The sequence below is a fragment of the Camellia sinensis genome, chromosome 1 (genome assembly GCF_055761805.1).
Source record: "Camellia sinensis isolate YWXY chromosome 1, ASM5576180v1, whole genome shotgun sequence".
In the NCBI taxonomy this organism is placed as follows: Eukaryota; Viridiplantae; Streptophyta; class Magnoliopsida; order Ericales; family Theaceae; genus Camellia; species Camellia sinensis.
In genome coordinates, this window is record NC_138961.1 from 48,906,557 (window position 1) to 48,929,291 (window position 22,735).

General features: G+C 36.3%; 2 protein-coding genes and 2 long non-coding RNA genes across 4 annotated transcripts; 1 reads left to right on the forward strand and 3 right to left on the reverse strand.

Moving 5' to 3' along the window:
* Positions 1–356: 356 nt before the first annotated feature.
* On the reverse strand, positions 357–4,325 carry LOC145795453 (uncharacterized). Its single transcript, XM_082879876.1, has 4 exons — positions 4,300–4,325; positions 4,122–4,180; positions 1,110–1,774; positions 357–1,034 (listed from the first exon to the last, which is right to left on the reverse strand). The coding sequence occupies exons 1-4, from the start codon at positions 4,323–4,325 to the stop codon at positions 411–413; spliced, it is 1,374 nt and encodes a 457-aa protein (XP_082736002.1). The 3' UTR covers positions 357–410.
* A 1,191-nt stretch (positions 4,326–5,516) lies between these two features.
* Positions 5,517–7,309, reverse strand: LOC114311654 (uncharacterized). Its single transcript, XR_014334593.1, has 3 exons — positions 6,922–7,309; positions 6,127–6,245; positions 5,517–6,032 (listed from the first exon to the last, which is right to left on the reverse strand). It is a non-coding gene; the product is annotated as an uncharacterized LOC114311654 (long non-coding RNA).
* Positions 7,310–14,663: 7,354 nt separating this feature from the next.
* Positions 14,664–21,331, forward strand: LOC114311653 (uncharacterized). The gene is made up of 4 exons (XR_003646567.2): positions 14,664–14,909; positions 19,215–19,328; positions 19,915–20,086; positions 20,182–21,331. It is a non-coding gene; the product is annotated as an uncharacterized LOC114311653 (long non-coding RNA).
* On the reverse strand, positions 19,562–22,556 carry LOC114311652 (laccase-12). The gene is made up of 6 exons (XM_028257781.2): positions 22,315–22,556; positions 22,080–22,231; positions 21,721–21,965; positions 21,498–21,626; positions 20,137–21,096; positions 19,562–20,034 (listed from the first exon to the last, which is right to left on the reverse strand). Exons 1-6 carry the CDS (start codon positions 22,423–22,425, stop codon positions 19,904–19,906), a joined length of 1,728 nt encoding a protein of 575 aa, XP_028113582.2. The 5' UTR covers positions 22,426–22,556; the 3' UTR covers positions 19,562–19,903.
* Positions 22,557–22,735: the final 179 nt, after the last annotated feature.

Sequence of the window (22,735 nt, forward strand, 5' to 3'; positions counted from 1 at the left end):
TGTCCAACTTTGGATTCCCAACCGAGATGAAGTACTCCGGTTGGAAGAGTTGGTGTTCTGTCTAACTTGGGATTCCCAACCGTGATGAAGTACTCCGGTTGGAAGAGTTGGCGTCTTGTCCAACATGGTATCTTGTCCAAACTTAGCTACAACCGAGATGGGTATTTCGGTGCATGAATTTGTTTTGTTATGCTCAAATTGCTTCGACCGTGTTATGGACTCCGGTCGACAAAGTGTTCCAATGATAAGTTATACCGAGATAGTTTGCTGAAGATGGAATGGATTACTACCGGACAAACGCTTGGCGAAAATTCAAAATTTTTCATTGATAAAGAAATTCATTACAAGAGGTGGGGACAGAGCCCGGTTACATCAAAAGTATTGAAAGCAAAAATACAAAGAAAAGAAAACTAAACCAGGGGGGATAGATTGGTGAATTCATCCTCGGCAGCCTCAAGGTTGACGGTTGGGCTCGCTTCTTGGGCACCGGGCTCAACTTGACCGGGCTGCACTTCCACTTCGGCGTCCTCAGCCTCCGAATCTGTCTCATCACTTCCTTCTTCAAGCCCCTCCTCGGCCTCCGCTTGAAGCGCACTGAATACATCATTTGCGTAAGGCACGAGGTAGACCGGTAGCTTGGCGGGAGGAGGATTAGTAAATACATCGGTGTCGGAGCCCTGGCCGAGGTGCTCGCAGGCGGACTTCCAGCCAGCCTTGAAAAAGATGTCTTGTGTTGCAAAGACTTGCTTCTTGTAGTTCTTCTCGGCTTCGTTAAACCCGGCATTGTTGGCAGCCCGGCAAGCTCTCCTCTTCGTCTTCTTAAAAGCGTCCACCTCAATCTGGAGCTCACTTTGTTTTTTCTCGGCCGCCTCCAGCTGACCGAGCAGTCTGTTGTTGTCAGCATTGGCTATCTGGAGGGAAGCCTTAGCCCGGCCCAGCTCGGCTTGAAGGCTCTCAACCTGGCTGGCTGTGTCATTTGCCTTTTGCCTAAGCCGGTGGATGCGCTCCAAAACCAGATGCTGTTTTTGAATGGCCTGCAAAAAACAAAGTTGATGAGAAACGGAACCGGGCAAACACTTAGGAAAATTTTCAGAGCTGCATTGGCTTACCCTGGCCATGGACTTTACTGATGACTTGACTAACCGAGTGTCAGGGACGTGGTCGCTGCCAACCACGTCGCTCGGTAGTAGGAATGCTTTGGACAGATCAAAGGCGAGCAGATGCTCTTTGTCAGCCTTGATCGAAGCCGTCGCCGGGATGTCCTGACCCCGGTGCTTCAGATGTGGGCGCCAGGCTGGCACTGGGGCGGGGGCGTCCGTGGGGTGCTCGGTGGCGAGCTCGGTGACTAGCTCGGCGGACGGATCTGCCCGAGCTCTTTTCCCGGCCCGCCGCGCAGAAGGTTCTCGGCTGGATTGCCCGGCGGATGCAGTGGCTAGGGCGACCACGGCGCCACTGGATTGACCGGTGGTTGGCGACCGGGTTACCACGCTCGGCACCTCGGCAGATGTGGCGGTGAGCAGGTTCTTGATTCGACTTCTCTTGGCCATTTCTTGCTCGTCTGTTAACCGGATTAACGGGATGTCGGGAAGGGTTGGATCTGGCGGTGGCGAAGGAGCTCTGAGGAAGTCGGTTACTTTACTCCGGCGGGGAGCGGAATATCTATATGTAGGACTGTAGCCGAGTAGTTGGTTACAGTCACGATCCCGGTAGTGAAGCGCGGTCCTGATCGCCTCTACGTTGGGGAAGTTGTAGTTGGCTTGCAAGGCTTGGATGGCTGCAAAAGAAACAAGAGAATGATTAAATTGCGAAAAACACAAGTATGTAAACCGAGATTATTTGCACAGCTTACATGTGCTCCCAAAACTTTTGCTAATCATCCAGCCCGGTGTCTCGGCTGTTTCATAGTTACCAGACACCCAGAAGAAATCATCGTCATGAAGATCCTTGTCTGGTGTGCCGGTTACGATTTTTTCTCGGCCCGGTCGAATCTTCAAGTAATAGGCGAGACCGTCGCCGGTGTGGCCAAGTGTGTACTGGCGTAGGATCTCGGCTAAACCTAGGCTTATGCCTAACCGGTTATTTAACTCATGCACGCCATTTATTATCCTGTATGTGTTGGTGGACACTTGGGTTGGCGCTAGCCCGGTTCGGCGTAAGAACTCGGTAATCAGCGGGTTAAGAGGGAAACGAAGGCCCCCTTCGACAATGGACAGCACGGTGAAGGGGCATTCCTCCCTACCCCAAGGCGTGGTTTCTTCTTCGGCCAGCTCGAGATGGACGTCGGCCGGGACGCCGTAATCCTCTCTGAAAGCGGCTAGCGCGGCCGGAGTGTCCACTAGGAAGCGGAATTTCCCCATTCGAGGCCGACTTACTATAGCCCGGTTGATTCGTTGGGCACGGTGGTAATTGGCTGCAGCTCGGTCCTGAGAGGTTCAGGAATGACAGTGGTCCCCTTGGACTCTGCAGGAAAAGGATGGCAAGTGTAAGTGAGCGCGGTTTCGCATTAGGAGCTAGACTTCAGCTCGGTCGGTAAGGGTGCCAAACCACCTCGGTTGACTAATTAAGGAGCTCGGTCGCCCAAGCAGACCTAATTTTAGCCCGGTTAAGCGATCGAGTAATTGGGTTATCTCGGTTTGTGCCGTGGTTATTACAAACATGTTGTTTGCCCGGTTTGGTTGGTTTTTTGGATCAAAAGAAGGCCCAGAGCCCGGTTCACCCCAGTTCTTCAGCGTTCTTCAGGGAGACGAAGAACGCCAAGAACAGTGGGAGGTTTGTGACGTTTTCAATGATCAATGCCCTAAAAGCTACGTTTTTGTGCCCTAATGTGTGTAAAATAAAAGAAAATAGCAACGTAAGAGGGATTGAGTATCTTACCTGTGAAGGGCTGAGGGTGTTCTTCCAAAACACGAAGGATGGCAGAATGGCAGAAGATTTGAATACGAGAGTGCTGGGGCTCTGAGGTTGAATATCGAAATGGCAGTAGGGATTGGAGTTTGGGGGAGGTCTCGTATGTATAAGCAAGGGGGAGTCCGCCCAAATTCAAATTCTGACAAAAACGGCGGGTTGGCTGCCCGATGCCCAATGGCAGGCCGCCACGTGTCCCCATTTATGGCTACGTCGGGGCTGAAGCGACGGGTTGAAAAGACGAAGAGCCAACCGAGCTACTTTCGACGAGAACAGGTCGGCCAAGGAATATAACCGGTCAAATCTGCAGACAATGACGTCAACTAGCTCGGTCAAGGCTTGGCAACTTGACGACCTGAGAAATGTTATCTCGGTCGAAGTGAATAATCCCAGTCACGCTTTCGCGGACGGGATTAAGGGGCAATTGAGAGGGTGATTTATGATCCGGTGTTGGGCCGAGGTATAGACCGAGCAAGTTGAGGGCCCAGCAGAGCATTGGGCCGAGATGATCGACTGTTCACCCGGAGATGGGCTACCAGAACTTGGGCCGGGCAGAGTTTGGACTGAGTGTGTGCTGCTCCGGACCGTGCAGAAGCTGCTCGGCCAGGAAGTGACCGGTCAGACCAGGATGCTCGGTCCGAGGATGGTCGAAACCAGACAGACCGAGAGACCGGCGCTCGGAAAGGCGCGGTCAGCCGAGGTAGTTGATTGACCGGCGAGAAGGCCGACCAAAGGAGGAGCCCGGGCTAGGCTTTGCCGAGATGCCGCCTAGCCCGGTCCTTCATTTCTTTATCCGGTTAGGCGCTTAAGGTATGAAGCATGGTACGACCGAGGTAGGGCAGCTCGGCTGCAGAGCTCCGGCTGTGCTGACAGGCAGTTGAGAGCAGGTGATGAATGGCATGGTTTATGCTGACAGATGGGATAGCAGAGCCACGTGTCAGGAGATGACAGGGAGTGGATATGGGGCTCAGAAGGTATATAAGCATGTCTGCGCCCCCCATACGCGACAGACGAACATATCTGTAAGAAATCCTTACACTAAAACACTCTCTCCCTTCTCTCTATTCCCTCTAAGGTGTGTGCTAACTTGACCGTCGGAGGGTTTTTCCGGCCACACACCGCCGGGTAGCTCACCATTATTTGCTCGCAGGTGATCGGACATCGACGGAGCTCGGAAGAAAGGAATACGGGCACGCCGGAATATTTGCTCCCCGTACAGTAACTATTACCATATACATAGAAAAGCCAAGAAGAGAACGTCTTCAGTGTTGACCAGCTATTAAATGAATCAAATAAACCACAATTTCAATAAAAACATTTCCAAAACTCAAGAGTTTAAAGCTTAAACAGTACCAAGGCTTTTGCAATGTGTGATTTAGTAGAAAACAACCATACCATATAGTATAAGAAGTAACTGCCATCAAGTATTTGTCAAATCTTAATTAAAGATTGTATTTTACGCTTAAGAAACTAACCAATTAGATGAATATTGCAATGCACTGCACCCCATATTGGGTGATAGAGTTAAAGGGTTTTAGGATAAAATCTTGTCAAATACTCAAGGATCTAAGTTAATCTTACCCTAAAGAGTGCTGCTGATCATCTCCCAGACCTCTTTCAATTATTGTTGTTGCTTCAAGATCAGAAATTCTTTTATCAAGCTTGCGTCAATCACATTTTCTATTCAAACACAATGTGGGAAAATCTGACAAAATTTTTTGTATTTCCTTGAATTTTGTGTGTGTGTGTGTGTGAGAGAAACGTATATTGTTATTTTGTATTTCTTTCCTTTGAATTCACTTCACTATCTTTTTTTTTTTTGTAATATATAAATATTTTCTTTCACTTCACTTTCACTTTCACTTTCCTACATTTATTTATTTCTAATCAAATAGACTCTTGGGAGGATTTAACTAAGCATATAGCCCCTTGACAGATCCAAAAAAATTGAATGCACCAACCTCTATACATTTCAAACCTCTTCTACTAGAATCAATTCACTTTGGGCCACAAACATCTTTAAACCTATACAGCTTCCTCAAATCAAACCTTCGCATAACACAAATGCCTCAACTCCTCTGTGTTCGGTCCACAAAAAATGATTGTGTCATAAACAAAAGACAAGTGAGATATTTTCTCCACTAAACCCCCATTGCTCCCAACAACTCTTGCTGTTTTAACTAGTAAATATAATCTTAAAATAATAACAATAATAATAAAATGAGTAGTAAATGAAGTTACTTTTCTCCACTGATCTCTACCAAAGGTGGATCATGAATGCACAAGGCTTTATATCCCTTACCCCCAACAAACTACTACTAATTACTACAAGTGGAAGCACACATGAGGTGTGTGCCAACCAACTAATAGGAAAAGATTCAAATTTCCTATATATGCACACATTCATTGAAGATAAAAATAATTGTCATCATCTAAAATTCTGTGTAGTTATCTACACTTCTCTATAACTACCTGTTCACGGTTTCTTCTCAAATCACGCCTTCCTTTCCCTTTATAGAGTCTTCCACACTTATATTATTGTCTCTTCTATAACTGCCTATTCACAGTTTCTTCTCAAACCACATCTTCTTTTCCTGCTAAAATTTAAATTGTTTATGAAGTGCAAAATTTCTAATATACACTGTATGATTTAAAGGTCTTCAATATTCTCAAACTAAAGTAGTTGATTTATGGGAAATAAAATTATTGACACGGCTACAAGAAGAAGGTAACACCAACTCTATATGTTAGTATCAACGAAGAAAGGAAAAAACTGGAAAGCTACAGTTCAAGAGAGATCTGAGGATTACATTGTTTGGTTGTTCTAGGAGTAGCCTAAAATATCACAATATGACAGCCACACACACACACACACACAAAGAAGAAGAGGAAGAATGAAAGAAAGAAAAGAAAGGCCCTCTGTTACATCAATAGCACATGGATAAAATCATAAAATCAAGTAAAATATGACGATACAGAAACAAAAACCATAATGTAGTTATGTATATGCATAAGGTCACTCCTCAAGCCAAGAGCATATTCCCAAAAGCCAACTTTGCAAAGGAATTAGAATTGTAGTTTGCAAGGATCGCAACACAATCTCCAGACTTTGACGTGAAAACATGAGCCTACATGGAACGATTATAGGAAGAAATGACATTTATTTTCAACACAAGTATGAGATAAGATAAATGGTTCTCAGAGAATGATTGTAACTCTAACCTCCTGATAGTTCCCAAGAGGGATCACAGTGGGATCTTCTGATACTAAAGCCGGCTCACACAACTTTATCGCTCTATGCAGATCTTTCAAATGACCCCATTTGGGTTGCCTCAATAGTCCTAGACCAAAAGAGGAAATAACCCTTAAGTTTACTAAAGAACATAATAATCTTTAAAATTTTATGTTTTCTTGAGCCATCTACATCTCCCTATCAGGAAAAGGAATGACATTTTCTCATGAGTCATGAAAAAAATGATTGTAGAAAAGCTATTAACAAAACTGTTGCAATCATTTTATTGTCGAACTTTCACTTTCATGTTGAGTCCCCCATCAACTGATAATATTCAGCTTCTCTAATCAATTTGATCACCATCATAACCACTAACAACATCACAATTATGGAGGGATATAGCTATTACTTAAAAAAAAATGTCAGCAGGAGCAATTTTACTCTATGATAAACCCAATTCAATCAATCACATACCTGACATTAATTTTATATAAAAGTAGAATACCTACAATTGGTTCAGTTCCAGTGCACATCCAAATGCCAAATCAATCAAAGAAAAACTAAGAACGATGGATCAATACAGGGGGACATTTAAGCTTTAAAAAAAAAATCGAGTCATTTTAAGCTTAAAAAAAATAATACCAAGTAAAAAATGGGGACATTTATAGCACCAAATCCAAAAAAATATTTCCAAAAGATCCCATTTTGGATCAAAGCAGTAGCAACTAGGCAAGTCAAGAGACGGAAACAACAAAATAAGAAGAGGGAGAGGAAGATTTGGGTACCGATTGAGTCTCGTAGAGCATGAATTTCTACATAAAGCGGTGAGGCGCAAGTGGAAGTGAAAGCAGTGGCGTAGCAGCAGCAGAAGAGGAGGGGGTGGGTTCGTCCTCATTCCCCAACTCCATTGTAGGGCGTTGGACGGTGTTGGTGGGTTAAAAAAAAATCCCTTAATTAGGGCAAAGAAAATAGGGCAAATCTAGGTGAATCGGTGCTCTAGTTGCCGGCGACCGCGAGGAGGAGCGGCGGAGGCACGGCTGGTGGAGCGGCGGTGAGAGAGGGAGGGGAGAAGAGCAACGGAGAGGCAGAGGCAAAGGCAGAGGGAGAGGGAGAGGAAGAGGAGAGAGAGAGAGAGAGATAGAGGCGCTGGTTTGCGGTTTGAAAATCAAATATGTATATATATATATATATATATATATATATGTATTACACTATTAGTGATTAAATATTTTTAGTCGCTAATTAATTTTATAAATTCCTCCAAAATTTGAAATGTCTGCCTCCAAATATTTTAGTGTTTTGGCAACTAAAATAGTTTTTGGTAGTTAAAAATAAGTTTTTGGTCACCAAAGATAAATAATAATTTTTTATTTTTCATTTAGCGACTAAATAGTTTTAGTAACCAAAACTTAATATACGGCAACTAAAATTTTTTTGTTACAGAAAATAAGTTTTTGGCGATCAAAAGTTTGGTCGCCAAAGATAAAAAATAATTTTTTATTTTCAATTCGGCGTCTAAATGGTTTTAGTAGCCAAAACTCAATATATGGCAACTAAAATATGTTTTGGTCGCTGAAAATAAGTTTTTGGCGACCAAAAGATAAAAAATAATTTTTTATTTTCCATTCGGTGACTAAATGATTTTAGTATCCAAAACTCAATATACGGCGATGAAATTTTTTTTGTTGCCAATTTTAGCATTTTTAGCAACTAAATTTTTTTTAGTCGCCAATAATCAATATACGCCAACTAAAAAAAATTATTGGTCGCTAATTCCACAACTTTTGGCGACTAAATTTTTTTTAGCTGTCAATTCTGGTCGCCAAAGATGCATTTTGTTGTAGTGAATTAAATATACTTTTGTTTGTGTCTAATGGACATGTGGGTGTCAAATCTTGTACTCAAATCAGTATACTTTGTTTACTAACCCGTTTTGTCTCCTGGCATCTCGAGTGCGTTTTGTTTGAGCGCAGCCGAGTTTCCTTTGCAGGATTAGTTGGGATTACGGTGGTAACGAGAAATAACTATAGTTGTTGGACATGTCTCTTGAATTTTTTTTTTTTGTTTTCTTGAGTTTAGGGTTGATATTAGTTTATGTATTTATTATTTTTTTTATGAACTTCGTATTTTGATAATTTGGCAATGTGAGTTATTTTTAACTTTACATTATTTAAGTTGTTTTGACTATTTATTGCTACTTTAATATTGGAAGTATTGGATGACTAAGAAATTATGATAGATGGTTTAGTTGGCGTTTTGTTAGTTTTTTTCTTATTCCTTGTAATCTTTTGAGTATGAAAATTTACTTAAACCTTACGGAGACGAGAATATTTTAATTTTATTTCACCCCTAGGATTTGGATGATGGAATATTGATTAGGATTTAATCCTAATTTAATATTTAACTGTTTAAATTTTGGGGTGTGATAAAAAAATATAAATATATAAATATACGGATTAATTATATATAATAAATAACACATTATGTTAATTAAATACCATATTAAATTCTTATGCATCCATGCAATTAATAAAGCTACAAATAAAATAAAGTAATAATAATAATAAATAAATAATAACTTACAAAAAATTAGAGTCGCTACACCACCACCACTAAGGCCACAACAATCTGCTACCACCATCCTATTATCATTGCTATCACCACCACCGATGCCACCACTGTTACTGTCGCCGCCGCCGCCACCACCACCACTACGACTTACACCATCACTTTCACGACTATTAATATTATCATGATCTATATAAAATTTTAATTTATTTGTTACTAACTTATTAAAAATAAATAAATAATAAAAATTTATTTCATTCCAGGAGTTTAATAGGTATAGCCAAACATAAAAATGAGAATTATCATCCTATTCCTATGTCATTCTATGTTGGCAACCAAACAATGGAATAGGAATGGGCATTCCATTCCATTCAACCTTATATTTCATTCTTAATCTTATTTTATTTACATTTCATTTCATTTTATCGTACCAAATATGCTCTTAAATTTTTAAACAAACATAACTTAAAAGAAGTTTAAGGTTAATTTTTTACAAAAATATGTGTAAAAAATAAAAAAATAAAAAATATTTTTAAAAATAATTTGTTGATTTTTTAATTGAACTTGTGAATTGCCAAAATAAACCTTAATTGTCTTCCCATGAGCACGTGAGCTACTTGTGAGTTGAAAGGTAGAACACAAGTGCTTGTCAGCGTGTGACATTGTTTAATGTTGTGAATTAATTCTTATTAACTCATAATTTATTTTAAATTTGATTGTGTGATAAAAATTGAATTGATGAAATATGAGATTTATAAATAAAATGAATTTCAACAATTAATTCATTTTTTTTGAGTAAATTCTGAATTCATTAGAGCATCTCCAACGGTTTAGTATTTTTTTCACCAAATTTGAGTAAAAAATGGCTCATTTTCTCAATCCGATATCAGTTGTTCCAACGATGCATAAAAAAAAAATCATCCCGTGGGTCAACTGGTCGGTCGACCGGTAAGGCAAATTTTTTTTTTTTTTGAACCTACCTAACCGTTGGTTCAAATTTTTTTAAAACCGTTTGAACCAGTAATTTGAACCATTTGAACCAGTTTGCAGGCCAATTTTTGAACCATTTACATGAGCTGGTGGACCGATTGGTCAACCGGGTGGTCGACCAGGTGGACAACCACCATGTGTAAAATTTTCACAATTTTCTGTTGTAACGACTATGTACAGTGATTTGGTGAAAGGAGCGAGCCGTCCTCAGTTTGGTGAAAAGTTTGATCTTTTCTCAATTTGATACTAATTTGCTGAAACCATTGGAGCACCAAAAAGTGACATTTTCATCAAAATTCAAATCTGATGTCAAGTTTGATTAAGCGTTAGTGTGAGTTTGTAGTATTGTTTGTGTCATTAAAGTCCAACCCTCGGTTCAGTGATGAAGCCAGAATTTTGACTTAGAAGAGTCACTATTGAATTAAAAAAATCACAATCTAACTTAATTTTTATCTTATGAAAGACTAAAAGTTAGTACGATTGCAAAGGTATATTTGAATATAAGTTCAACTTAATCGATCATTATCTGTATTATTATTAATTTGATTTTATATATGGTGATCATCACGGTTTAAAAAATAATCGTATGCCTTTACTAATGAGAGCAAAATTATATTAAGATATACACACAAAAAGAAATATAGAGAGGGATGGAGAAAGAAAATAGAGAAAGGTGAATAAATAATGAGTAATGTTAGAGACCCCAAATATTCTACCAAAAGTTTTACCAAATGTCTCACATGGGTACCCATGTGAGACATTTGGTAAAACTTTTGGTAAAATTTTTGGGGCCTCTAGCATTTTTGATAAATAATACACATGACATGTTATATATCACTTATTTTTTTCTCCATTTTGAATCATAGAATTAAATGGTAATATATTATTAATTATCATTAATTGTGTAATAACTATATGTAAATAAATGAATCGGTGGTGCTATATGCACCAATTAGTGTACTAACTAGTATACCAGCTAATATTATGACATTATTACTAACCCCACTTATTATACAAATTACAAATACTCAAAACTTCTAAAATTATGTCACATCATCTGTTGATACACTAATTCGTGCATATAATATTATTCTAAATGAACCAATTACAAGTATTTATATAAAATGTAATATAACAGAAAATCAGTGACATATAACATTTTTCTAATATAAAATTTATAAGAATATTTTTTAGCATAATTAAATGTTTAGAGTGACAAATTCAATAGATCTTTTTTTGTAAAGAAAAAAGGTAAAGAAAATAGTGATATAAAATTTTAAGAAATTACATAAAAGGATTATACTGAAATATATTTTTTTATTAAAAATATATGTATAATTTTTAAAAAGTTGAGGGCATGGAACCTCCTGGACCTCACGTGTCTTCGCTCCTGCTGTGATTGGTTTTATTTTTTTCAAAAGTTGAGGACACGTAACCTCCTGGATCTCACGTGTCTCCGCTCCTGCTGTGGTTGGTTGGGCGGGCGGGTGGGTGGATAAGTGAGGTAATTGTAATTGTAATGTAATGAAATTGAATGTTCACTGGTGCTCTGCCGGTGCAAATTTATTTACACTCTTATTAAACTTTTCATTAATTGATTCTTTTTAAAGTTAAATGTGGGATCATCTCACTCACTTATTAATGAGGGAGTATGTAATGTTCATCTTAGTTGAACAAATTTGCACTTGATGCCCTATGTGTACTGGCAAATGCACTACTTACTTCATAGGGGAAATAATAATTCAAAAGAAGTTTGAAGATAAAAAATCAGAACAGTGATAAAGTTTATAAATTTTATTCATTAAAATATTAAACTTTTTCATAAAATTGTAATTATTTTGAAAATATTCCACTAATGTGTAAATCCTCTACTCTGATATATCCTTAAGAGATCAAAAAATGCTAGACACTCTAGATAAATTATCAAATATTTTGCATAATACTCACATAGGTGTGAGTGTTGTGTTCGAATTCAAAGGGACGTTGTTTTGATTTTATTTTCTTAAATAAAAAGGAAAAAAGAAGTAGAAGCGTGAAGAGAAGGAAAGGGAGAAACAAAGAGAGAGGTAGAGGGAGAAATGAAGCGAGAGAGAGGGAGAGGGAGAGGGAGAGGGAGAGGGAGACGTAGTCACTAAGAGTTCCTAGCCCACAATCACCATCGCCATAAGTATTGTATAAAATATTTGAATTTTTTCTTTTTACATTCCTAGCATTGCTCGTTTAGTATTAAAATTTTATATTTAAAAAATAAAAATATATAATTAATGAACAATGTGAAAAGTATCTTTTATTTATTTATTTATTTTTCTTATGTTTCAGGAGCATTTGTTATCAAGACTTAATAAATGCTAACAAGTGCCTTGGAAACCTTGTCTAATATTTTTAAACATGTCTTGTTTACTTCAAAGTAGGAGTAATATTTTTTTTTTAAATTAATGAAAAATATTTTTATATTTTTCCCCTTTTTTGTTTGCAACTTATGCAATGAGTGTACTTGTTAACAAGTCACTTTATTTGTAAGTCTTCTTAAATGCGATTCCCTTGGGTGGTGGTTAATAAAATTTAAATTGATTGTACATTTTTTATAATATGCATTCACATAAAATATGTAAAATTATTTTAATGAACTATTCTTAAAACACCTGTTAACAAATCTTTTATTTACAATCTTTTAATTTAAAATATGAATGCACATGCCAAATTTATTTTTTTTAAAATAAAAGTTAGTGAAAAGTCCTATTAAATCCCCCTTTTAAAGATGATGTTTAATTTCACTTCCAACTTAAAAGATTCATACTAAGCTAAAAGAAAAGTCGCCTTTTAGAGCATTCACATCAGGGTCAACAAATTTTGAATTAAATTATAATTAAAGAGTTACTTTTTTTTTTTTATATATTTTATCTAACATTTGTTATATGTACACCTCTATCAGACTCTCTAATCTAAAATTTAGATTTATAAAATATTTATTTTTATGATTTGCTAGATTATGCAAACAACTCTACCCAAAGCATCTTCTAGAAGATTCTAGGAAAAGTTGCCATATTCTTCAAAAAATAAATAAATAATAATAATAATAATAATGCATAATCGGTCATTTGGCAGGATATTTGGTAATAAATGATTAAATATTGTATTTCATTTTCAAAAAAAAAAAAAAATGGTGCAGCAGTCGGTTATCCAGCAGGATGTATGGTCATTCTTAAGAATAAATGATAAAATATTGTATAACATGTGAACAGTGCATCGCTACATGTAACAATTTACTGTAGTAATGCCAAATTTAATTTTGGTGTAGCGATGATGATGGAAGAGTGATTTTACACATTGCTAAGTAAATTTTGTCCTAAGACCATAATAGCTAGCTTGATATGGATGCTCTTAGAACTGTCTTTTAGATTTTTGTTTTCACAAGTTACTTTTTTAATAGAAATAAAATAAATTAATTACAAATTAGTAGATTGCAAGTTAGAACTATCACCTGATGCGAGTAAAAATTGCTACATAGTGGATTGGACATAGAGTCCAATCCTCTCCAATTCTTCCAAACAAACATCCCTTTAGGGTGCGTTTGTTTGGACGGACTGGATAAGGGGGATTGTAATCTATCGGACTATTAGTCCTGTGATACATTGTCCCGGACTATTTGGTTGGACTAAATTTGTATTCTATGTTTGTTTAGTCATGAGATTAGATGTCTGGATTGGACTATTTTTAATTATCCAATGTTTGTTTGGGATATTATGGTGAAGGATAAATGTTCAAATAACTATTTTATCATTTTCAATTATTTACTAAGTAATAGCAATATTAAACATAGCTTTAATATTTTAATTATTTTTAGCTACATTAAATAAAAATTTATTTTATTTTATTTTTTGCACAATATTTTAATTATTTTAATTTATTATTTTCAATTAAATTAAATTTATAATTTATATTTTTTATTTAATATATAATTTTAAATTAACGATAATAAAAAATAATTTTATTTAATATATAAATTAAATTTTCAACAACACAAAAAAATTTAATTTATAAGGCCATAATTTATAATTTATTATTTTTAAATAAATTTAATTTATAATTTATATTTTTTATTTAATATATAATTTTAAATTAACAACACTAAAAAAATAATTTAATTTAATATGTAAATTTAATTTTTTAACAACACTAAAAAAATTTAATTTATAAGGCCATAATTTATAATTTATTATTTTTAATTAAATTTAATTTATAATTAATTTTTTTTATTTAATATATAATTTTAAATTAACGAAGCTAAAAAAATAATTTATAAATATTCAAAAGTCTATTTTATCCTTTTCTAATTGTTTGCTAAGTAATAGCATGGAGGGTAAAATGGACATTTCACAAAATAATCCTATGGGATACCAATCCCACGGTTTCTATCCCACCTCCCCCATGGGATAGGATATTCCCATATTTGTGGGACTAATAGTCTGGGGAGACTATTAGTCCGGAGGAAAAAAAATGAAACAAACAATGAACTATTAGTCCGATCTAATACTTCAAAACAAACACACCCTGTGTATTATCTAGTTACAATTAATCATTTTTGTTATGATTCTGAAAGGAATTTATACAAAATCATTTCATATATAAATCATGACACATTTATTAAATTTTAAAGGCAAAAATGTTTTTATCTACTGATCCCTTTTACTTTGCCACTAAGATAACAGAGGTAAAATACAAACGAGATCACCAGGAAAGGGTATTATTATTTAAATAAAAAAAAAATCAATAACGAGTATTATTATTTTTTAAAAAATAATAAATGTATTATGTGTTTCGTACATGCTTTGATTCTGTTTAAATATTTGTAATAGAATCTTAATGAAAAGGGCCAAAGTGTAACAAAATAAAAGTTGTAGAAGGTTAACTGTTAAGTTTATAGTTAGGCAAAATACAATTTAAGGGATTTACTACCCTGTTTAAATTTGGGGCCTTCCTAAAAAATGGGCCCTAAAACCCATTCTTTAGTAGCTTAGCTAATAAGCGGGCCCTGACCCAAGCCCACGCGAGTTGCAGACAATCACACTGGAACTCTACAGTTCCATTCATCCTAAGGAACTCTGAATTCGATTATCAGAACCCTAGTTCCCAATCCAATATCTCGTTTTCCAATTCCATTGAAGACATGTATCGAAAATCATTATTCCCATCCGTTGCGATTCTTCATTCTAAGGTCTGTTCAGAATGTTGTTTACATTTTTATTAAGCTTTAGAGTAAATTATATCAGTCACAGAGATTTACGGTTTTTTAAGTTTTTGCATTATGGATATAGTGATATTTTCTGGAAAAACTCAGGTTTCAATGCTATTAATCTAATGCTTAAACCTGTAATTTTGTGAGATTCATGAACCTGCCTATTCACTGTTCTTCATATTTTGTTATACATATGATCATTTTATTTCACAAAGATAAAGATTATAAACTGTATGATTGAATTTAAAATCTGAAAATTAAAATGAATTTGGAAAAATGAAAAGTTGAGAGATTTGAAAAAAAAAAAAAAAAAAAAAAAAAAAAAAAAAAAAAAAAAACCTGAATTTAAGGCATTACTGCCCGCTTAACTACTATAGGATATTTTGGAAAAATTTAAAAAATGAGACGTGAACATGTACTCTATAGCCTTCACATATAGAATTGATGTGTATATTTGTAAGTGAGTTTAATCTGAGCTTTTACTGGCAATAGGAGCTAACATACCAACTAGGACATTTTAATCTGTTTTGGGCCTTGAGTTTAATTTGAAAAGTTTACCCAATCTAGTTGTTGTCTTAAAAATCTTTAGCCATTACTTTGAAAGGTTACATTTATCTGTTTAGCTATCACTATCTGATTGAGACATTACAAACTTTAAAAGTTGCATGGTTCTACTAATATAAATATATATTCTTTTTTATCCGGCAAGATATTATATAATAATAACATATGTATTACCATTAGCATCATCTTAATTACAGAAGACTTTTACGTTCAACTTCATGTTTAAGCCTAAGGCTTTATCAATGTGATTTGATATAGAGCAAGGACGTAACTTTATTTTTTTGTTAGACCTGTAAAACATGCATTCTACAACAAAATTGCTAGTCCAAGAATAGTGGGGTCATATAGATATGGAACCTTGGGGCTTATTTTCCCTGTTTAAAAAAAAATATATATATATATATATATTTTTTTTTTTTCTAAAAATGGACTATAGAGTTAAACCAAGGCCAATTTGTGTTTGAGGCTGCACTTTATGTGTTGAATGGACATGCACAACCTTTAGTAATATCATATCATGGTGACAATGCTTAAAGTGTTTGGACACCTGGTGGTAATATGTAGGATTAGTTATTAAGGTTTCTAGAAATAATCTTTTAAAGGTTCACACTATTTATTGCTGGAGGACCCAGAAATTGTGCAAATGGAGGGCCCAAGACAAAATTATTTAAAGTTTTGAAAGCATCAAAGCAAAATTTTATAAGTTTTTGGGGCCAAAATGCTATTTTTATTATTTATTTATGTAAATACTCAAAATTGCATGGGGTTAATGAGGTTCTTGTGAAGTTTGAGAGGGTTGAAGTAAAATTTTGTATAAATTTTGAATGGGCCAAAATGTTAATTTATGTTATAAATATGTAAAATTGCATGGGGCTAATGAGAATTGTATGAAATTTTGGGCCTCATGCAATTTCATTTTTTAAATGACTTCTTCTTTTTGAAATGATGCCATTCTAAAAGATGGTTTTGTGCTTTTAAATATTGAGGCAACCATTTTTTTTTCTCCTACTGAAGATTTTTATTAGAGGCACATTCTTGATGAGACAGATATGAATGCAACCAAAAATGGCAGAACGTGGCCATCTATAAGTGTATTTCTCATTATATTGCATGCAACATATAAAAATTCTCTGAACAGTACAATGAGATTAATTGTGAGTTAGTGCTTTATAAATTTCTGAATGATGAGAAAAGCAGTAAATTGATGAGAGCATACCATAACATATGACATAATTTCTTCATTTTTCTGTGTGCTTTCAACTAATCAAAGTTAAGAAATGTGGACACTTTTAAGAAGGTGTTGTGTCTGTGTTGGACACCAACATTTGTCAGACATTTCCCAACACGTGTGTTGGAACGCATTCAAATATGTCATATTATTTTTAAATTTTTTAGCTGTGGACATGCTTTGGTCACTTGAGGGACACATTTATTTATATAAAAACAATGGGTGTATTTATACTTAGTAATCTCTCATCGTTTCGATTTTTGAACGTTGGGGAATTCCAAAGTAGAACTTTCTAAAATAGGTTTACATAATAAAAAATAAATGTATTTGTAATGTAAAAAATAATGAAATCGTTATTATTTTCATCTATTTGTATTTTTAGCCTAAAAAAAAAATGAAGAAATCATTATTTTTTTTCATGTACACATCCAAAAATATATATTTAATTGTCATCGTATCCTTGCCATGTCATTTGTTGATTTTTTTTTTTTTTTTTTTTTTTTTTGAAAATTGTCATATTTGGTTATATTACTTGTATTTGTTGTCCATATCCATGTCTCTTATGAACAATGTAATGACTTAACTTATAATCCACATCTGTATGTGGTGTCACATCAATAAATCTCCTAGGCAGATCAGCCGTCAGCTCAGCTTATGTAAATAAATTGGAGGCGTATGCAAAATATATGCCTTCACAAAAAGGTTTCCCACAAAGGGTGAAGGGAGGAGGGAGTGAAAAAAGAACTAAGGAGAAGCATGAAAGACATATCTGGTACTAGAAATGAGCTTTGCATTTCCTCTGAAAGTAATGACTAATTCTAGTGGAATTTTAACACATGCATTCTCTAATTCAGCAACCTAAAAGATCATCACATTTTTTTCTTCAGTTGTTCCTTTTCAATTTCCAAGTTGCTATCTTGAGTGGGTTCAATTGCATTTGCATATAAAATGGGAAGTGGATACTGCTCATCTTTCCTTATAGATCAATTATCTTGCTTGCAACTTTCCTGTAAGTTCAATTCAACCAAAATGAAGAAATTGAGTACATACATCTCGAAGAACCTACACTAAATTTTAATTCTCAAATGTGTATAGTGATATTTTGTCTGCTTACTTGGTGGTAGATTGTTAAATCTTGACATTGTTGGTCAGTCTGGTGCCCTACTTTGTTTAACTTGGAATATTTCTTATATCCACTCAATGAAGTTTCCCTGACGTAAATATTTTTTAATCTTTTTTCTGCTGTTGTTTAGTCCACTTAATTATTTTCCCTGTTATACAGTTTTGAAGATTGGAATTTAGAAAACTTGTCCAGAGTGTCTGAGATTAATTTCAAACCATAATCCTTGTTCCACTGTCATCCTTTAAGTGTTTCAAATGTTTTGCTTATCCTAGTTCATGTGGTTGTACCCACATTTACCTCCCAAGTAACTACTGCATTTTGTGATGGTGAGAAAATAAATTAAATCAAATATTTGTTATCTGGTTTAATTATTTCTACATTTATCCACTTAAAGCTAGTGAATATGGAATCCTTCCTTGCCTCCGTGGCCTCTTTTGTTTGGGGGCAGTAGTGAATGCCTCCTTATTTCTTGATACCATTTCTGGACTGTATTTCCTCCAACTACATGCAAAGTGATATGGGATATGAACTCCAAAATTTAGATTGTGATCAACAATTTCTCCTGTGCTTTTATCAAGCATGTGGAACTTATTTCCTTCAGTTGGTTAACTCTCATATTATCACACTTCCCAAATTAAGTGTTTGGGGAACTACATGCAAAGTTTTAAACAAGACTGAATTATTCTGATGTTAAAGCATATTTTTATGTTGTTCTTAAATAGCTTTTTTTAAGTAAAAATTATTATTATCATTATTATTTTTTTTAACAATTATTATTATTATTTTTTTGGGTAAAGGGCAACTGAGCTCAATGGTAAGGCTTACTATTAGTGCAAGGCTGCTTTACCTGTGCACATCTTGTCCTTCATAGACTCTGTTTTAGCCGGTGCCTAGTGCGCTAGGTTGCCCTTTTTAAAAACGTAAAAATTAAATTCTCACTTTCTAATCCATTCGTTGATCTGCTGCAAGTTACACCCCATTGTTTCTATGCTTTACTCTCTACTTCCAAAATGTTTGGGGCTGGATTATTCTTAAGTCCTGTTTTCACTCTGGCAATGGTGATATTGGGTGCCTATCAGAGCTGAGAAAGCCCCTGCTTTCTTTGGTGAATTGAGAATCTAAAGATATATGTATGTAGTGGCTGCCCTGCCTCTGTGCTCTAATATGTATGATAATCTTGTTTGGCTGGGAAACTGTATTTGATGAGTTTTACTCCGATAATTTTAATTCTGCATCCATCTCAAATTCTTGAGATGCTTTGGCTAGTTATAATTTTTATTTTCCCATTAGTTTCTTCGTATCTCCTTCTGGATATTCTGGTCCTGACTTGCTATAGGAATTACATTGTTTCTGTTGTCATGTTGTTCAGAAATCGTATGAAGTCTGTGCCATTGATTGCCTGAATTCCATTTCCCGGCCTTCACATTCCACATTTCACAATATGCTGAATCGCTGATGCATGTTGGGGTCTGATTCGAAGATGGTACGTAAGTGTTGTACAATGGGGGATTATTCAACAACCGTCTAAGAAATTAATTAGGCATCTGAGCAACCAAATAATTCCTTGAATGTCTTGTGATGTGTGGTTATAATGTTATTGTTCTTCTGTCTTCTCTTTAAGGGTGTGTGTGTGTGTGTGCGTTTTTTTTTTTTTTTCCATTTCTGTTGTCTTGTTTTTTTGACCTTGTACAATATGCTGAATCGCTGATACAAGACTCAGAAAACTATTAAATTTATTCAAAAAAAAATTAAAAAAAAACACTTTCATTTGCTCTAGATCAGTACAGCTATAACCAGAAAACATGTTGGGTCTGATTTCAAGACAGATGGTTCTTAGTATTGTACCATGGCACCATCATCTCTTTTTGACCCAGTTTATGTATCAAAAAGAACAATACAATGGAAAAGAACAACATAAAATAACAATAGAAAAGAACAAGTAACTAGTCCCCAATGTGGGGAAGAAAATTGAATTTGGTATACTTGCAGCAGAAAACTTGTGACCCACTTCATAGGGCGTATTGAATCTAATTTTGCCCAGTGTTTCTACTGATGATACTAACATACAGGCATATCTGCTGGAGGAGGCTCTAATGCTTCCAATTCCCCAACTCCATTCTCTACGAGGAAAACCATAGCCAAACCCCAGGTGATGTGAACATCCAAGTGACAATGCAGCAGCCAAACTCCTGTTTTTGCCAAACAAAGCAAGTAAAGTATCAAATGAGGAACAATAGACATGTATGAGAACTGAGAAGTAAAATCTTTCTAGACTTTTCATGTTTTCTTACCTGGGTTATCAGCAACAAATCTAATGACTGACCATCCGCCAACAGGTACACTAGCTGTATTCCTCAATGGGGGATCAACAAGGTTAAATTTAGATGTATCACGGCTGGGATTGAAGTTTCCAAAGCCCTGTGCGATGATGTAGAAATCATATCCGTGAAGATGAATTGGGTGGTTCTCAGCTGTGAAGATACTTGTTCCCTGTAAAACTAACTGCACTGTTGCACCGTATTTCAATTTGTACACCTTGGTCCCCGGAACGGGTTGCCAGAGTGACCGGCTCACATTACCGGTGTAATCAAATTTCACCGGTGGAGCCGCTGGAAAATCGGTGGTGAAAACTCCGGGTATTCCTTGCTGATGCGATTGGAGTAAAGAGAAGTTGGATGGGAGCACAAAAGATACATTGTTCATGCTGGCAGTGAAGCGGGTCCCATTTGGACCTTGACAGGTGCTTGGGCTGGCACCTGATGGGCAGTTGTTAAGTCCTAGACCGACTGTGATGAAGAGGCTTTCATCGATTTCAGTGGGCACGGGGACTTTTTGGGGACTTCTAAGGCTGGTAGCGAAGGCCGTGGCAGTGTTGGTGTCATTAAATGCAGGCAAAGATGCGTTAACAGGTTTGGCTGAAGTAGTACCATTGGCAGGACAAGGTGCGGTCTTGTACTCGAGGATTGCTGTGGTGGTTGTCTGGTCGAATGGTGCGCCTTGGGCACTAGCATAGGCACATGCTGCAATGTAGTATCGAGCAGGTGGCTGATCACCGGTGATTAGGACATCGGTGGTTTGACCGGGTCCCAACATAATGACTGAGGTGGTGAATGGTTTAAGATAGGAAGCATCGGCTCCAACAACTGTGAGTCTGTGATTGGCTACGGTGAAGAATAGCTCTTGATTTAGCCCAGCATTGATGACTCGAAGGAGGTTGGTTTCACCGGAGTCCACCGGAACTATCACTGTGTCTGCATGGTCATGATATCATTGAGTCATTTTTCTTGAAATCACGATTTTTTTTTTTTTTTTTTTTTTTTTTTGAGCAAACCATGACATTGGGTAATTATTTTAGGTGTTGGCTTTGCCAAACCTTTGTCGAGGGGGACCTTCTTGGAGGTCCTTTTTATAATTTTATCCTATCTAACCAAATGTCCTCTATATATGCATTGGAAAATATTAGTTTTAAACTACATCCTTTGGCTATCTCGTAAATATCTTTGACAATATTTATAAAAATTGTGTGCGCCAACCTCACTAAGTTGATACGATGATATCGATATAGATATCTTAAGCCAATTGTAGACAGTGGTTTTATCTAAAGAGCCGGTGAAGAAAAGAAAGGAACTAATTTGAGTCTATAGAAGCAAACCTTGACTGGAACAGTTGTAAAAATCCCCGGGTTGGCCATTGATGGTATACGCATCGGACACATTTGGAGCTGCCCCAGTTCTTGTAGCCTGCCTCACCACATCAATGGGATTCGCATCCCACCATTCACCTGATCATTGTCAAACAACAATTCATGAATTTGTCATTATATCTATACATTTCTGAGTTTTACTGAGTCATCTAGTGAGATATAGGATCAGTACCTAAGAGAAGGGGTGTTTCGCGCTTGGGCTTGGGAAACGGGTAGGAAGAACCTTGTTTTGGGTGAATAATCAGAGCTCCATAAACTGTTGCTCTGAGCCATGAGCTATGGGCGTGCCACCAGAGTGTCCCTTCCTGGCCTTGAATGGTAAACCGATATGTATAACTCCCTCCAGGTCTGATCGGGCACTGAGTCACAAATTCTGGCCCATCAGCCCATGCTGTTCTCATCTGACGAATGCCATGCCTGCAGGAGCATAGTAGTGAGTAGTACTAAAAATGCAAGTTACTACATATAGGATTTTCATATAAAGAAGGCTTGTATAATTTTAATGCATGCTTGCATTCATGCAGTAATTACCAGTGAATGGTGACATTGTATTGAGCTCGGTTGACGACGTTGACCACAAGAGTGTCTCCATTGTTCACTTCCAACGTTGGTCCCGGAAACTGCCCATTCACCGTGATGGTGTTGTGGGTGTTGCACAGCCTCTTCACTGGGGTTGCTTGAACCTGTTCCATAAACATCAGCAAGTGTTCCCAAGGAGAGAGATGAATAAACAGAGAGAGAGAGAGAGAGAGAGAGAGAGACATACTACAAATTCATGATACTGAGTTTCTGCATTAGCTAAGAAGGGCAATGCATTAGCAAAGAGAAGCAAAAGGCTTAGGAGGAAGAAAGAGCAGTGAGTGTTGAAAGCTTCCATCTTTACTTGGCCTGGCCTTGAAGTGTTAATGGTTAATTGTGAGAGTGGGAAAGAGAGAGATTGATTTTATAGGAGGAGAAGAGGAGAGAGAGGGTGGTTTGAGGTTGGCAGATTAGGTTTTGATTCAGCACGATGGTCAGATCAGAGGGTTAACTTATGTTGGAGTTTGGTGCACCCACTACTAGCCCATCAGACACGAACAATTTCATGAATCCTTGTCTCACAAGTCTCCTCCCCTTGGTGTTGAATTTCAACAGAATATCATTATTTTAAGTTTTAAAATAGTTTTTTTAAGTCAGCCAACGATTTT